Below are 16,780 nucleotides of genomic sequence, written 5' to 3' on the forward strand. Positions count from 1 at the left end.
TTATGAAAATACTGCATCTGACCCTCCAAGAACTTGCATATACATTTAGATAAAAATTAATACATTCCATATTTAGTAATGGACACTTTTAAAAAAATGGCAATCAATTAGATATTCAGTACATAGAGACAGATACTTAACCTGTGATTTCATTATTATAGGGAATCCTAGATGAGAAGACTCTCTACAATTTATAATGCTTAGAGCTTGAAGTGACTTGTTAAGGGTCATCCCAACAGAGGTGCCCCTTAAAACCAGATCTTTCTGACTTTGGGGTCAGTTCTGTACCCACTACACCAAACTATCCCTCATACATGCATATACATTATATATTACATATACACATATGTACACATTCTATTAGTACAGATTGTATAGATACTATATCTAGACATATACACATTATATTTATGAACCTATATGATACATACTATATACACACATACATATACATATGTGTGTGCATGAAGAACATTGGAAACACCATGTGTGAAAGAGAGACAAGGCAGAGGGACAGACAGACAGTCAGACCAGGACCTGTAACTTAGTATGTCGGACAAATAAATCTTGTCAGGAAGACGTTAAGAAAGAACGATACTCAATACAGAAAACTCCTCACATCCTCTTCTGCCCAGGATTCTAGGATCCCACTCACTTCTCAGGGCTCCCTACCTATCTCTGGCAAGTAAAAAATGTCAGGCGTAGAAACCACAATGCTGCACAAATACACAACTCCCTTAGTATGCTCCAGAAAGTGTCCACACGAATCATTTGACAAGATGAGGAGCCCCAAGGTAGCTTTTCTAAGACAGTAATGGAGTGAGTATCCATATGAGAAGTTTCCTATGGTAAACATCCTCCCCCCCCCCCAAATAAATTAAAAGATGAAGAGTGGAAGGAAAATAAGAAGTAAGAAGCAATCATTTTCCGGCATTCCTCACCGGACTTCACCAAAGTCACTTTGCCTTCCCTTTGTTCCAAAGAAAAATCACCGAGCCTCCCAAACCAAGCCATTTAGCCGGAGGATTGAAAGGGGGACTGAAGTTATCTCCGTACAGCGCAAGAACGCTGCTTCTGGAGTCCAAGAATTGGGTTCAAAGGATGCCTCTGGGGGCCTCATTTTCCTCCTCTGTAAAATTTAGGGGAAATAGGATAATCTTGAAGTTGTCTTCTAGTTCTAAACCGTGTGTGTCTGTGTGTGTGTGTGTGCATCCTTTTGAGACGCGAGCGTCCACCAAGAGAAAGATGTGTAAAGAACAGGGAAATTAGATGGGTCTGAGCTGGGAGTGGGGTGGGGGAAGGGCTGGGGAATAGGGGTGTGGGCTGAGGGAGGAGGGAGGGGAGGGGAGGGGAGAGGACGAAGGGAAAGGGGGAGGGGGAAAGAGACCTGTTGATTGTGGAGATGAGTGGGAGCGGGTAGGCTATAAAAAGGGGCAGGAGAGAGTCCAGGGCAGAGAGAGGGCAGGACCAGGCAGCCCCAGAAAGCGGACTGGCAGACCAACGGACGGAGCGCAGCCCTGCCAGAAGCTCAGGGGCCGGAAGAGGAGCGAGGACTGACAGGCAGAGCTGTCCAGCCAAGCGGACCAGGAGGCAGGACAGAGCTGGGAGCGTGCCAGCTGCCGGGGCGAGGATGCTAGCGCGTCTGATGTTTGCCCACCTGTTGGGGGCCTGGCTGCTGCTGAGTTTCTTCCCGGGAGAGCTCGGAGCCCAGAGGATCGACGACAAACCGATGAAGCTGTGCGGCCGCGAGTTCGTCAGGGCGGTGATCTTCACCTGCGGAGGGTCCCGCTGGAAGAGGATTTCCATGATACAGAGATCCCTACAGCCAGAGCAGGAGCCGGAGCAGATGTTTGTCTCCCGTGTCAACGGTAAGTGCCCAGGCCTGGGTTCTGGGGATTTAGAGCAGGAAGGGATCTTAGGAACAGTGATTCCTAGACTGGCCCCTCGACCGCGCTCTCTTTTAGGGAGATCCTGGATCTAGAGTTGTAATTGACTTCAGGGGTCATTTAGTCCAGCTCCCTCATTTTACAGATGAGGAAACTAAGACCTAGAAGATTTAAGGGACAGGTAGAAAGTGTTCAGAGATGGGAATTGAAGGCAGGTCCTCTGAGTTCAAATTCGGTGCTTCATCCCCTGTACCATATTGGGAAGAGAATCATCCAAGTTCACAAGATATGTAGCAGAGATGGGATTCCAACCACTGTCTTTTGACTTGAGGGGCTCTTAAGGGAAAGCTAAAATAACTTCTCCCCCAGCCTGCCCCGTTACTTTTCCTTCACAAATACTGTTAGCAGGGCTGTGGTTATCATTGATACCTGACCTCTAGCTAAGTCCTGTCTTTAATTCACAGAGTGGGAAGGAGCCACCTTCCCTAATTTCATTGTTCTCAAACTGCTTTGACCATGCAAAGATATTCGGCAGAGCTCCCACTGGAGGATAAGACACACCATGGTAGAGGCTGTTTTCCTCTCAATTTCTCAGCTCCTTCAAAGCTGTCTGACACCTGTGTGGGACTTTAGACTCAAACTGGAGTATATCCTAGAGCTGAAAACAATTGTAGAGGTCATCTAGTCTAGGACTTCTTAAACTTTTTCCACTTGGGAACCTCTATCAGCACTTCTCAGACTATGAGTCTGGACTCTGATTCCTAACCTTTTTTTTGAGTCTTGGGCAGCTTTGTCTGTCTGGGGAAACCACTAAACCCCTTCTCAGATTAATGGTGTTAACCATTAATGCACAGGATTACAAAGGAAATCATTATATGTCTACAACCACATATATTTATATATGCAATTATATGAATATATACACACACTCATATCAAATAATACATTATAACTGTACCAGAGACATGCAAAACAAACAAAAAAAAACTTTGGAGGCGAGAAGATTCCATATCCATTAGAAGGCCTGGGAAAGTGTATTTTGGTTTTTCTGCAATGCGTTTCATTTAAAACTGGGCATCACTGGAGAAATGATACTTTCCGTTTGCAACTAATTTGGTTGGAAGTCGTCCTTTCTGACACAAGAGACAGGGAGAGGGACAGGACTCGACTTGTGATGTCACTGGTATGGAGGGATAGCTGTACATTCTGTCTCTCTGTCTGTCTCTGTCTCTCTGTCTTGCTCTCTCTTGCACTCTATTTGACTCACTGTGTCTCCCTCTGTCTCTATTTCTGTCTCTGCCACTTTCCCTTTGCCTCTTTCTCTCTTTCTCCCCACCCCCACTCCCAGTGTGTCATCAGTCTGGAAACTAGAAGGAGAGATCTGACAAGATGCACTACAGTGAGATCCTTAAAGTTGTGCTTATCCCTTTCTAATGTGAGGAAAAGCCCCTCAATAAGGGCAGGAGTTTGAGGAATGGTTAGGTCTTTGTGGGGGAGGTGGGGCTTGTGAGGAGGGGATGAGACTTTCCAACTCAAATAAACTTGTAAAAAGTTTTTCTGCCTCCATTTACCAGTATTACTGTAGCCCCCTACCCACAGAGTAGAAGAGAGGAGGAAGCTCAAAAAAAACTTAACTTTTGACACGAATGAAAAGCCTGAGAGAATGAGTTTCTAGGTAATTAATAATCAATTTATTAATTAGGTTAGCTGATAATCAATAAATTGATGGGCAATGGTTTTTCTCAGTAATCAAAGACATCCAGGGGAGATACTGCATGCCTTACTATACTTTTGGAAAAGGGGGTGCCTAGATAGGTGAAAAATCAATTCTGAGTGGAACAATTAATGAGGGGGTAGACTTTCAAATGAGGAGGTGGGCTAAAAGTTCTTAGCCACTCCTACTGAGAATGTGACTAGATCATGAGACTCAGTCACCTCCGCAATCTGAACAAAGGAATCCATTTCTACCCAGACAATGCTGTTTGGTTTTCCCTTTCATGATCTGGGTCACCCTAAACTCCAACAGGGACCGGGCTGTACAAGGACATGAATTTACCACTTTAGGGCAGAAATGTACGTAGGTTAGATCATTTACCCTCTAAAGTCTTCCCATAAGATTTGGGCAATCTCATCTATCAACAATGTCCTTTAGAGGCTGATGGGCTTACAGGACCTGTTCCATAAATGAGGAAATAGAACAATCCTTAATCCTTATTTAATATTAATTAATAACTAATTATTAATGAAGTAGAAATAATGTTCTCTCACTTTAATCATATTGAAATTTTCTCACTTGATCCTTACAATAATCCTGTGATGTAAATGGTATTCCCCATTTTACACATGAAAAGACTGAGAGAATGACTTTCCAGAGTCAGTGTTTGAACCAAGACTTGAACTGAGATCTTCCTGACTCCTGGTCCAGCACTCTATCGAGCCACCTAGCTGCTCCTGTGGTACTTATCCTAAAACACATAAAGAGTTCACCAGCTTTTAAAGATAGTCATCATTCCTGAAATTTTGAAGAAGCCTATGTAGTTATATAAAGACAAGAAAAAGAGGGAGCCTGGAAAGAAGGTCCTATTAGCTTTATTTCTATAAGCAATTGATATTAATCATAAAGATAAATTTTCTAATGCTTAGAAGACACTGTGGCTGAAAGAAAGCAGCGTACAGCAGAAAACTTTGGAAGAGCATCTGTACAGATTAATATTAATATACACAAATTAACATAATATGAACTGAATTTGTAAGTACTGAGTAGATAAAAAGAATTCATTTTTAGAAGATATACTAAGGAGATGAATTTTGATCCAGGTTTTGAAACAATGAGATTTTGAATCAATGAATCATCAAAGGAACAAGTGGAGGGGAACAAGCATTTAAATGCCTACTGTGTACTATGTACACTATGTTAAGCACTGGGCAGTAGAAAAAATGTGAAGCAGTCCTTGTGTATACACTTATATTGAACATATGCTTAAAATAATCTGAGGTACTTTTGAAAGTGCATATAGTAATAGCTGAGGCAGTAAGGGGGTGGGAAAAAAACCAAGTGGATAAAGCCAGGTAACTCTTTATCTATCTTTCTATCATCTATCTATCATCTATCTATCTATCTATCTATCTATCTATCTATCTATCTATCTATCTATCTATCTATCTATCTGTTTGTCTGTCTGTCTGTCTGTCTGTCTATCTGTCTGTCTGTCTCTTGAAGGAAAATAGGGATTCCAAGAAGCAAAAGTGGAATAGAAATGTATTGCAGGAAAGAGGGATAATCCATGCAAAGACATGGAGATTGGAGATGGAACATCATATACAAAGAACAGCAAGAAAGCCAGTAGGGCTGAATAACAGTGTATAGAGGGAAGCAATGCTAAGATTAAAATAGTAGGAAGAGGTCAGGTTGTGAAGAGATTTAAATGTTAAATAGAGGAGTATCTATTTGATCCTGTAAGTACATTGGAAGCCAATGGCATTTATTGAGTGAGGGGAGGTGTGGTGATAAAGTTAGACCTGTACCATCAGAAATTCATTTTGATGACTTTATGGAAGATATGTTGGATTGGGGAGAGGCTTGAGGTTAGGAAGATCCAACAGGAGGCTATGGCTCTAGTCTAGGTGAGAAAGAATGAGCACCTAAACTAAAGTGGTGACTGTGGATGGTGAGGAGGGAAGGTATGTGAGATGATGATGGAAGGAGAATTGACAAGATTTGGCAACTGATCAGAATTGTTGGGTGAGTAAGGGGAAGGAATTGGAGATGATCTGCCAGTTTGAAAGGGGGTGAGATTTATGAATTAGCTGAAAGGATGTGAGAGAACTTTTCAAGGAGAGGGGATTGTGTCAGCAAAGTAATTGAGGTGGGAGTAAGCAAATTTGCAAAGAGATTTGCTTAGCAGGAGGGTGAGATAGGTAGATGTAAGTTAGGAAAGACCCTTAAACTTTGGACTGCAGATTTATGGGTTGAATTGATAGGTTATAAGTGGTAATTTCTGAAGAAGGGGACTGTCATGATGATAATGAAGTAGGAGAAACTGTGTAGGCTTGATTAGCAGGGAATATATTGGAATATAGCAGGCAAGGATAAAAGACAGGAAGCCATTGGGGGCAATCTAGGCAGTGGCATCACTTGTCCAAGGTCCATAGACCTATACTTGGTAGAGAGACCAGTGGTGTATGGCATTGCCCTCCCTCTCAGAGCCCCAAATATTTAAACATGATCAAGTAGGGAACCAAAGGATTTATTCCAGAGGAGTAATGTGTAGACTTCTGTGAAAGTAATATTTGCAATATAGTTCTATGTGTGTGTTTATCCTTCGTTGCTGAAGAAGACCATGCCATCAGAGAAATGATGACATGACTTGCACTTGACTTTGTTTTGAGTGAGGGAGGACTGTGCAGGTCATCAGCCTTACTTCTCCTTCAGAGCCATCTGAAACCAGTGACCAGATATTCATCAGGATGACTGAAGACGACCCAGGATGAGGCAATTGGGGTTAAGTGACTTGCCCAAGGTCACACAGCTAGTGAGTGTCAAGTGTCTGAGGTGAGATTTGAACTCAGGTCCTCCTGACTCCTGCATTGGTATTCTATCCACAGTACCACCTAGCTGCCCTCATAGTTCTATGAAACTGACTTGAAAGAGAAAGAGAATACTGGCAGGAAGATATTTTATGAGCTTCTTTCAATATCCAGGCAAATTGTAATGGGGGCATGAACTAGGATGGGCACTTAGAAAAAAAGAAGTGGGAAAGATGCAGGAGATGTTGTAGAGATTGAATCAGTAGACTTGGTTAACTGATCGGCCTTAATTTGGGGGGCCATTGAAAGAATTTTTACATTTCCTCCAAAGGCAATCTAACCGGCTCTTTTTCCACTTCTTTAATTCTGTGCCCAATTTGTTTATTTGCAACATCTCACCAAGGTATATATCTTGACAGGTGAACTCTATCTAACTGCATGTCATAATTGAGATTTTGGAGATTCTTTGATCATTACCCATTTGTTTTCCCTTCTTTGGATAGTTAGGTCAAATTCTTTTGCATGATTATGGATCTCTTCCAGAAGACTGCAGCATTCTGAGGTTTAACGTGATCTGTACCACATCATCATTTTAAAACAGCAAACCCCACCCCTTCCCAAAAGGGATTACAAAAGCTTTTAAGTACATAGAAAGAAAAGTGATAGGGAAAGAAAATCTGTTTCATTGAAATTTACTTCTTTCAACTGAAGAAAATATTATTTGAAGTTTAAGGTTTTAGTTAGGATATTATTCTTCATTTTTCATTTGTTGAGGCGGTTATTGAGTTTTTCCTTCTGTATTTCATTATCTTTTATTTTACATCAAGTGATTTATGTATTTGTCTTTTACAAACAAAATGCTAAGGAAATTAAAAACACACTTTACATTATTTAAAGTCAAAATTCTACCTTACTTTCTTTTTATACATTTAAGATGGACCGGTCCAGTGGCTTTGTCTACTGTCACAGATTTTAGTTCCATTAAGTGAGATGGGACATCCTCCAAACTGAACTACTCATGAACATTAAAAATATATGCACCATAATGATAATTTACACTGACAAATAAAGAATGTAACATTAATCATTAAGAGGAAATTTAGGGTCAATAGTCTTAAGGCACAAAGTTGGAAGAGGTGAGCGCAACTGTTTCTAGGAAAAGATATGTTCAGTGACTGTTGAGGTATGAATGCATGCAAACACAATTTAAAACTGTTCAGCTGGTCTTTGTGAGAAAACTGAACAGTTAAAATGAAATACTCTGGCTTTGTTTTTTCTTCAGAGAAAAGTCCACAGTATTACTTCATTATAAAAAACAGAAATTGACAAGCATCTCCAAATGTAATTTGAGTAAATGCAACATCAAACAGAAATGCTTCAGAAATCCCTGTCTTGTTTGGTTCTGCCTCCTGGACTACGAAGCATTTTGTGGACCAAGGAGTGTTTCTTACAAATTGAAATGCCATTCTGGTGGAGAATAGGACACTTCCACAGACGCTTTAGAAAAGTTTTCAAATGATCAAATGTCCCTTGTAGCTAAAGCTAGAAATGTTAAAGTCCATAGGGCTCCAGGGCTCCTTGAGCAACAAGTGCCCATTTTAAAGGGTTCTTTGGATTGATGTACTTGCTGGCCAGTTCTTATTCTTGTAGAACTATGTGGAAAGATTTCACTTCATCTCAAAGTTCAGTAAAAATGTCTGTCTTTTGTTCAATAATAGCTTCAAACCATATAGCATATGAATCTCCATCATAGTCACTTCTCCAGTCATTTCTAGGAGAGCTTTTTCATCTTCTAACCATTGAATAGATTCCTGGAAGACTGCCCAGTGATCTTCAGTAACTAGTTCTTCCATTTCTTCCATATGAGAGAGAGCTTCATGAAAAGTCAGTCCCTGGGGAGAGACATCCTCTTCATTTTGTTCACAAAGGAGTTTTAGGTCATCTCTCTGAGGTGAACTCCCTAGACCCCACAGTGTCTCTAAGTCATCAATCTGATTTGGAGGATGATGCATAATTGCATGGATATCACCAGTAGTGGCTAGATCTACAGTCAATTCTTTTACCCTATTGGAGTATCTTAATGTATTAAGAGGTTATGTTTTTTTTTTTTTTTCACAAGATGCCATCCCTGGGGAGAAGATAGCAGTCATGCATGTATGGGAGTTTTCTCCTAGGAATGAATCTCTTAGTACCTGAGTAAATTAGGGGTATGAGGTTTATTTCTATCTATGAGGTTTATTCTTATGCATTCCTTGAGTGCTTTTATTAATTTCAGTACCTTCAAACCAAGTTTGCCTATCTGCACTAGAAGTATCTACTCCTCTTTCATTTCCAGCCAGTTCAATGAGAGAAAATTTGCCATGTAATTTTCCTTTCCCTCCGATGATAATTAGAAAAACTGCATGACTGAGATGAATGTGCATTTCCAGATGTTTGACCAGAGGTTCTGCAACTATTGCCTATTTCACTGAACTTCAGAACATCTTCCAGGCATCGAACCTCCACTTCCTGTAATCCCAGAAGTTGAACTTGCTGCTTACTCTTCTCTAACACTATCAATTTTGTCTTCCTATTAAGCAAATCAAATACCTTTCCACTATAAATTTCAAAAAAGGTTACTTATACTTGAAGTTCTAACTTCTTATAGTTTGGTTTCTTTAGTACTAAAAAGACATCTAGAGCTGCTAGCACATTTATCCCTTTAGATGAGACCAATCTTGGTCCTTTCCTGAAAAGTCATCACCCAAATTGTGAGTTTTTCCACTGCCTGTTTGACCATAAGTAAAACATGTGCCCCTTCCCCTTTCAAATATGATTTCTACTCATGGTCTAGTCGTAAATCGATAATCCGTTTCATTAGGAACTGAGTCATCAAAGGCATAATCAGAACAAAAGTTTGGTTTTCTAGGTTCCTCATTAAGTCCACTTTGTGTTTTGCTTCATGTACCATCACAACATCTCTACTTGGGATTGTGATCACCTCCAGGTCTTTCATTACTGTTTCTTTTTTTATTGAATGTTTGTTGCCTTACACAAACACATATTCTATGTTCACGAATAGGATCTGCTGTTGTAAGTGTTCTATAATCCAAGCTTCTTCTGAAGTCTCTGATCATACACACGATTTCCTAATTTGGGTTTGTAGCATCAGAAATCCTGGGCTCTTTTTAATCTTAGTTCTTCTTGCTTAAGTCTCCTTTTCTCACATTTTTCTTGCAGTTTCTTTGCTTCCTTCACACCACTGATTTTGTTACATGCCTTCTGTTGTGTAGAGGAAGACTGTTCAGAAAATTGTCTGGGCTGTGAATGGGCAGAACCAACCACCCTGTTCTTCTTAAGAGAGGCCACAGTCCAGAGATTCCTCACAATTTTGTTTATTTTGGTTGAAGGGGAAGGAGGCAGAGTTGTTTCTGGGCTAGGTTCATTAGGTGCAAGGTCAGGGTTAATTGAAAAGATGCTCTCCAAGTTGATTTCTTACCTTTTATATTTTCTATCCATTGAACAACTACACTTTCATTATTTTCATTTAATGATGTTACTGTAGCTTGATAGCTTCAACCTTGCTCTTATCTTTACATCCTTAGGGCCTAGCATACATAAGGTGCTTAATAAATGCTTCTGGTTGATTTCACATCAAAGCCAACAGGCACCAAATTGTGTTGTGATTCTGATTGTTTGGAGGTTCTTTCTTGTAAGATTCCCTCTCTCTCTCTATTTCCTCTTCGATCTCTCTCTCTCTCCCGCTCCCCCCCCCACCCCGTACTCTGCCTCTCTGTACCTCCCCCATCTCCATTTCTGTCTTTGTCTCTCTGTCTGTTTCTTTGTGTCTCTCTCTGTGTGTCTCTGTCTCTCTCTCCCCCTCCCCTTTCCTTTACATCGCTGCGCTTGAACTCCACGTAAATCCCGACGTCAACCTTGCCCAAGTTGGCAGCTGCCATCACCAGTTCAGGAGAGGACGACGAGGACAGGGGTGGTTACAGCTAGGTTGGGGAGGGAGAGGAAAGAAGGGGCACTGGTGAAGGAAGAGAGTGGGAGCAAGGCGAGTGGGGGATGCTAGGGTGGATCTGGGCTACACCCTCCACGGCTGAGACAGGAGGCGGAGACGGAGGCAGAGGCGGAGCAGGGGCAGGGCGGAGCTGCTAGCATCTTCTGGGATAAAACGGTTACTAAGTTTTAATAAAAATTAGAAGGAGAAAGCATGCTCAACCCATACGTGGATCAGCAGTCATTCATATTGAGTACGGCCTTCTGAGGGAGTTCAAGTTTTACACAACAAATCCTTTTATTAAGGGGATTTGTTTTATGAAGTTTGGATTCAGTCAAAGGGCTGCACTTGAGGCCTTAGAGAGCCACATGTTACCCCAAAGCAGCAGGTTCCCCATCCCTGGTCTAGACACTATGCTAAGGACTGGAGATACAGAGAATTGTGTTCCGTATGCTCAAGAAGTATATACTCTAATTAGAGAGATTAATGACTTTAGGACAGTGTGATTGTATATGGAAGGGAGAAATAAGTGTATTGAATATGGCTGCATAAATATATAGTATAAGTATACACTGGATGGGGGCAGGATGCAGGGGAGGTATGTGAACTCTACACTGGCTTCTTTTAAGAGGGGAGGCAAGTTAGAAAAGCTACTGAAGATGCAATCTCTGCCAAAGCCACAAGATGGCACTTGGAGCTTGAGCTTCTGCATGGGCATGAGCTGGACTTAACTCCAGCAAAACCTGAAGTCCAAAGTATGGACACAATCCCAGCTGTAATCTATAACTTCTTTGATGTGTGCTCAGCTTCTGTCTCACTGGAATTCTAATCTTCTTGCCAATTTATAGTTGAAAAGACGCAAAAAATAGAAGGCCCTCAGAAACTATCTAGTTCAAGTCTGTCATTTTACAGAGAAGGAAACTGAGGGCTGGGGAGATTAAGTGGCTCACCCCAGGTCACATACGTAGTAAGGGCCAGAACTAGGATTTGAATCCAGATCTTTGGACTCCTGAGTCAGTATTCTTTACACTACCATGATACCTCTGCCCTTATGTCTCTTTGCTGTTCAATTAAAAATGAAAGAGAAGATAAAAGGCTACCTTAATTAGATGTCTCAGTAGTATTTTAAACTCAAAACATGAAGAGTTGGTTACAATAAAGTGATTCTAATTCAAACTAATGAAGAAAAGCTCAGTCTAAATTAGTAAAATATCTGCATTATGAAGCATTACAAGTAAAATATAGTTTCAGTAAGTTAAAGGAGAAACTCATCTAATAAAATGTTGCCTAGAAAAGTCCCCTAAGGGACTAACTTTAATGATTAGATAAAAATGTTTCTAATTAACCCAACTTTTAAAATGTTTAAAACAGCAATTCTTAGGTAGTTTATATGCATTTACAGTGTCAATTTGCTGGGGGACTTTTAAAATAGAAAGCTAAGGTACAAATTAGCAGCTAGATGGCACAGTGGAGTACTGGGTGTGCAGTCAGGAAGACTAGTCTTCCTAAGCTCAAGTCTGGCCTCAGACACTTACTGGCTGTGTGACCTTGAACAAGTCACTGAACCCTGTTTGTCTTAGTTTCCTCATCTGTAAAAATGAGCTGGAGAAGGAAATGAAAAACCACCCCAGGACTTTGTCAAGAAAACACCAAATGTGGTGATGAAGAGTTGGACATGACTGATCAAAGCAGTACAAACTTTAGCCTAATTATGAGTCTTATATATTCCAAATTAGTAGACCTCAAAGTAATAAGGTCTTATTATGGTAAAAACATTTTTAAAAACTTTTACAAAATGATCCTTTGAATTCATGACTAGATAGGACCCCACTGGAATATTTTGTTCTCTTGTAGAAACCAGAATTCCTGTGGGAATGTTCTTGGAGTGAGCTCAGAAGAAAACAGTGGATATGATGAAAGAGTGGGAAAAGAAAGCCTACAAGTAAAAGCTTCAGAAATTAAAACCATTTGGCTTAGAGCAAAGTTGTATGGGAGCTTGTCCAATTGGTTTAAAGTATATTAGGAAGGGTGGAAGATGGTTATGTTTCTTTTTTGTTAGGCGGGAACCAGGGGTAATGAGCTAACGCTACAGCATGACTGATTTAGGTTGGATTTAAGGAAGAATTTTATGACAATGGAAGTTGAACATTAGAATGGGGCATTGAGAAGAAGAACTGGGGAATCTTTCTTTAGAAGTCTAATAAAAACCAAGATAGATTTCCCTTTGTCAGAGATGGCTTAAGATCTGGTGTCTGAGGCAGCAAACTAAGGCATTTCTCTCTCAGCCCTAAAAACCCCATCCTTCTATGCCTTACTGTCAACCACTTTGGATTTTGTTTGGAGAAGAAGGTGGTCACGGAGGACAGACCAGACATCCAGCCATAAAACATCTTGGAAATCAGGCCAGCCACCATGCTATTTGCGTGGAGTGCTTCAGTCTCTCCTCTGTGTAGCAGACAGCCTTCTAGGTCCAAGTAAGTCCACAAGTGTCTAGCAAGCATTTACTACTCTCCAAGCCACAGGAATACAGAAAAAAGCAAAACCAATCCCTGCCCTGAAGGAGCTTACAATTTAATGGCAGAGGCAACATGCAAACATCTAGGCATATTTGAAGTGACTGTCAGGTAGTAGCAATTACATGAGGAGAGATTTAAGGGAAATAGGACTGTATCCTGTCTGCATGAACTTTGTGTGAGGTCACAGTAACCTAAGATAGTATTCAGAATCCAAATTGTGTTTTAGAAGGAAAACTCAGAGCTGCTAATTCAGTTCCCTGTTGGGGACATTATTCAACATGTGGATCAGCTGTCATCCATATTACTTTTTCTTCGAAGTTTCTCTCTGACTCAAGCAAATTTAACACCTTCTGTTGCTCATCTTGTTTTACTGTTTCATTATTCCAGCTAAAAAATGCTTCCTTACCCCCTCCACCACTCCAACCCATGTAGGTTTTTAAAAATTTGATTGATTTGTTGTTAAGTTGTTTTTCATTTGTATTGAACTCTTTGTCATTTGGGGTTTTCTTGGTAGAGCTACTAGAGTAGGTTGCTATTTCTTTCTCTAGCTCATTTTACAGATGAGCAACTGAGGCAGATAGGGTTAAGTGACTTGCCCAAGGTCACACAGCTAGGAAGTGTCTGAGTCCAGATTTGAACTCAGGAAGATGAGTCTCTGGTTTCAAGCCCACTGCGTTATCCTCTGCACCATGTAGCTGCCCTTTGACTGATTTAGGTTGATATAAAAATGTTTCCCAATCCATGACTTTTTTCTCTCTAACCTAACAGAATCTTTCTTATTCTTTATTCACACAGACGTGGAAGAAGGCAAGTTAGATCCAGAGGTCATTCGTGGTTGGAAGGAGGGGCAAATTCCTCTGTTGAACCGAGGCTGGGATTTGCTAATGAATATACTTAATCTACATGGTCACACTGAAGACTCCACTCCCACAAAGGAAGAGTTCATGCTAACTTCTGATGAATCCAAGGAAGCTGTTGAGAACAATAAAAAGGAAATCAAAGCCACCAGTCCTTTGGAACAATATGATTTCATGTTGATGACACATCCTAGGAAAAAGAGAGACAGGTCCTCTCCAATAGTCGATTATTGTTGTCATGTGTCTTGCACCAAGAATGATATTGCTAAACTGTGCTGAGAGGAAGAAATTGAGTATCTCTACTTTAAATGTATTCTCAAGTTCACTGGTACTCCAGGCAGGCACAACATATTGGATTAACGTGAAAAATCACTTTGCCGTTTTTCCCCTGTGATCTGCAAGAATATGGTAGTTTCTGTGCCTGAGGCTTTTTAAAAAAAATTGTTAGTTCTTCATCTCTCAAGGTAAACTATCCTCTCTCTTCTGCTACTAGTACAGCTACATGAATTGCATTTTTATTTTATTGCTAATATTTTGTTGCAGTAAATAAAGTATTTATGATTTCAACCAAGTTTGTTAACTTATTCCACATAGAACCTAATCTCATGCTATGTACTAATAAACAATAAATGGCTTTTATTGTCATAATCCTCATAGGTCACATCCAGATAGAATAAGTCAACTTGAGATTATTTTCAGTTAGTTAAGTATTTGTGATTGTTGTTATTAAATATTTCTGGACAGTCCATCTCATCCGTTATGGAGATTAAACATTAAATAACCTCAAACACAAGTTCAGTTTCTCAAATAAAGGTCTCATATCTCAAATATATTAAGAACTTTGTCAAACTGATAAGAATATGAGCCATTTTTCAATTGATAAATGGTCCAAGGATGTGAATAGGAAGTTTTCCAATGCAGCCAAAGCAATTTATAGTCATATGAAAAAATACTCTAAATCATTATTAGTTAGAAAAATGCAAATTAAAACAATCTTGAGATGTCATTTTACACGTACCTGATTGGCTAAAATGATTGAAGGTTAAAGCAACAGATGTTGGAGAGGATGTGGAATAATTGGGACACAAATTCATTGTTAGTTGAACAATTTTTCACACCTGTTTCCTTCATCTCATAAAATCAGGGATGTACAAATGGGCAAAAAATCCGTACACAGACTTGACCAAGCATGAGCAGTGACTAGTACTGTAACAACTGAGTGAGCAGGTGAATTTAATATAGTCAAACCAGAACTCATTATCTTTCCCTCTAAATCTATACAAACTTCTTAATTTTTGTATAGGGCACCATCATCCTTCCATTTCTTCTGACTCACAATTTCAGAATCAACCTCAAGGCTTCAGTCTCTCCATCAACACCCTCAAGCCCCCGCCCATGTCTAGTCACTAACCTTCTCTTACCTGTGTTCATGTTCAATGAGTAGCCATGCCTTGTCTGTGTTCATTTCCCTCCCTCCAATCATTGGATCACCACCCTAGCTCAGGCTTTCATGAGCTTTCATTTGGATTATTGTGATAGCCTCCAGATCGAACTCCCTCTCTCATCCATTCTTCATACAGCTCCCAAAATCCTCCTAAACCACAAGTCTGACTTTGCCACTCCCCTGCTTCAGAACTTTCAGGAGTTCCTCATTACCTCTAGGAAAAAATAGAAACTGCTCAGCTTGGTGTTTCAAAGCAATCACAATCTGGCTCCACTTTTCCTTTCTGGACTTTTTAATTTTTACTTCATTCACTGTGTTCTTCAAACTCAGTGTGACCTCTCCTACCTTTCCCCAGGCTATGCCCCCATGCCTAGAGTGCACTTTTTTCTCCTCCACCTGGTACCCTGGCATATACTGGTTGTAGGAAAAGAGAAACACCCTTGGGAGATGACATCCTCTGATGTTGTCTGACTCTGTCTGGAAAATGGGTTAAATTCTGAGTGACACACATTAGGATGGATGTTGGTAATCTATTGTTTATCAGGAGGAGTACAATGAAAATGGTGAGGAGCCTTAGGCTTATGTCACATGAGAGTCAGTTGAAGGGACTGGATATATTTGTCAAGGAGAGGAGGGAAATTAGTCTGCAGAATAGTTGTATGATGCCGTCTTCAAATATTTGGAGGGCAGACCTAGAAGTAATGGTTGGTAGTTTCAAAGAAGCAAATTTCTATTTGGTGAAAGAGAAAACCCCCAACAATTTGAGCTGTCCAAATGTAAACTGAGAGACTTTGGGAGGTGTGCTCCCCTTCATCAGAGATTTACAGATAAAGGCTGAATGACCATTTGTCAGATATGTTGCCAAGGGAAGAGTCACACTAGACAGCCAGCCACTGAGGTACCTTCCCAGTCTGGGATTCCATGAATTATATAATTGTGTCCCTCTATAAGAAAACCCAGCAAAAAAAAATTAGTAATTAAGCATAGCTAAGAAATGGTTCTTTGCTTTTCAAATTGACAGTGCAGAATTAATTTAAATAGAAAGCTACTTGTACTGAAAGATTATTTGATTTATTTAAGCTTGATTTATAGCCAGCTTTTTAGGAAAGCATTCATTGGTGAAGTGAAATTTTTCTTGCTTAGTGTTGTGTGGAGGATGGTCACTATGAGGAACTCCCTCTACCTTGATCAGTACCTTCTCTCCAACTTAGAATCTTAAGGATTTGATTGGGCACAGAGAGGTTAAAGAACTTGTACAGGTCACACAGCAAGAATGCTTTGAGATGAGCCTCCAACTGCCTGCTCTTCCTGACTCTAAGGTCATATGTCTATCCATGGTCTCTATCTCACTGTAGTTAATTCTTATAACTATCCCATGAAATAAGAAAACTTTCATAGAACTGTAGACTCAGAAGTGATTTCAGAGATCAGCTAGCCCAGCTCATGCCTGAGCAAGAATTATCCTCAAGTATTCATTCCATCGCACAACTTTTGCTTGAGAACCTCTAGTCACAAGCAATCCATAGTTTTCCAAGGCAGCAGCTCATTTCCCTTTGGGGAAGTTG

The 16,780-nt window shown here is 40.3% G+C and overlaps 1 protein-coding gene and 1 pseudogene across 1 annotated transcript; one reads left to right on the plus strand and one right to left on the minus strand.

The window, feature by feature from the left end:
• Positions 1 to 1,460: 1,460 nt before the first annotated feature.
• Positions 1,461 to 14,338, plus strand: LOC140496895 (prorelaxin-like). The gene is made up of 2 exons (XM_072597266.1): positions 1,461 to 1,868; positions 13,710 to 14,338. Exons 1-2 carry the CDS (start codon positions 1,631 to 1,633, stop codon positions 14,048 to 14,050), a joined length of 579 nt encoding a protein of 192 aa, XP_072453367.1. The 5' UTR covers positions 1,461 to 1,630; the 3' UTR covers positions 14,051 to 14,338.
• LOC140496897 (kinesin-like protein KIF2A) lies at positions 7,891 to 10,438 on the minus strand (annotated as a pseudogene).
• Positions 14,339 to 16,780: the final 2,442 nt, after the last annotated feature.

The sequence above is a fragment of the Notamacropus eugenii genome, chromosome 1, assembly GCF_028372415.1.
Source record: "Notamacropus eugenii isolate mMacEug1 chromosome 1, mMacEug1.pri_v2, whole genome shotgun sequence".
Taxonomy (NCBI): Eukaryota; Metazoa; Chordata; class Mammalia; order Diprotodontia; family Macropodidae; genus Notamacropus; species Notamacropus eugenii.

Excerpts from the sequence above, each read along its gene's own strand:
- LOC140496895 (XM_072597266.1), top strand. The coding sequence starts at position 1,631 with ATGCTAGCGCGTCTGATGTTTGCCCACCTGTTGGGGGCCTGGCTGCTG. Across the intron at positions 1,869-13,709 it reads GTTTGTCTCCCGTGTCAACG|ACGTGGAAGAAGGCAAGTTA; the intron begins GTAAGTGCCCAG and ends TTATTCACACAG.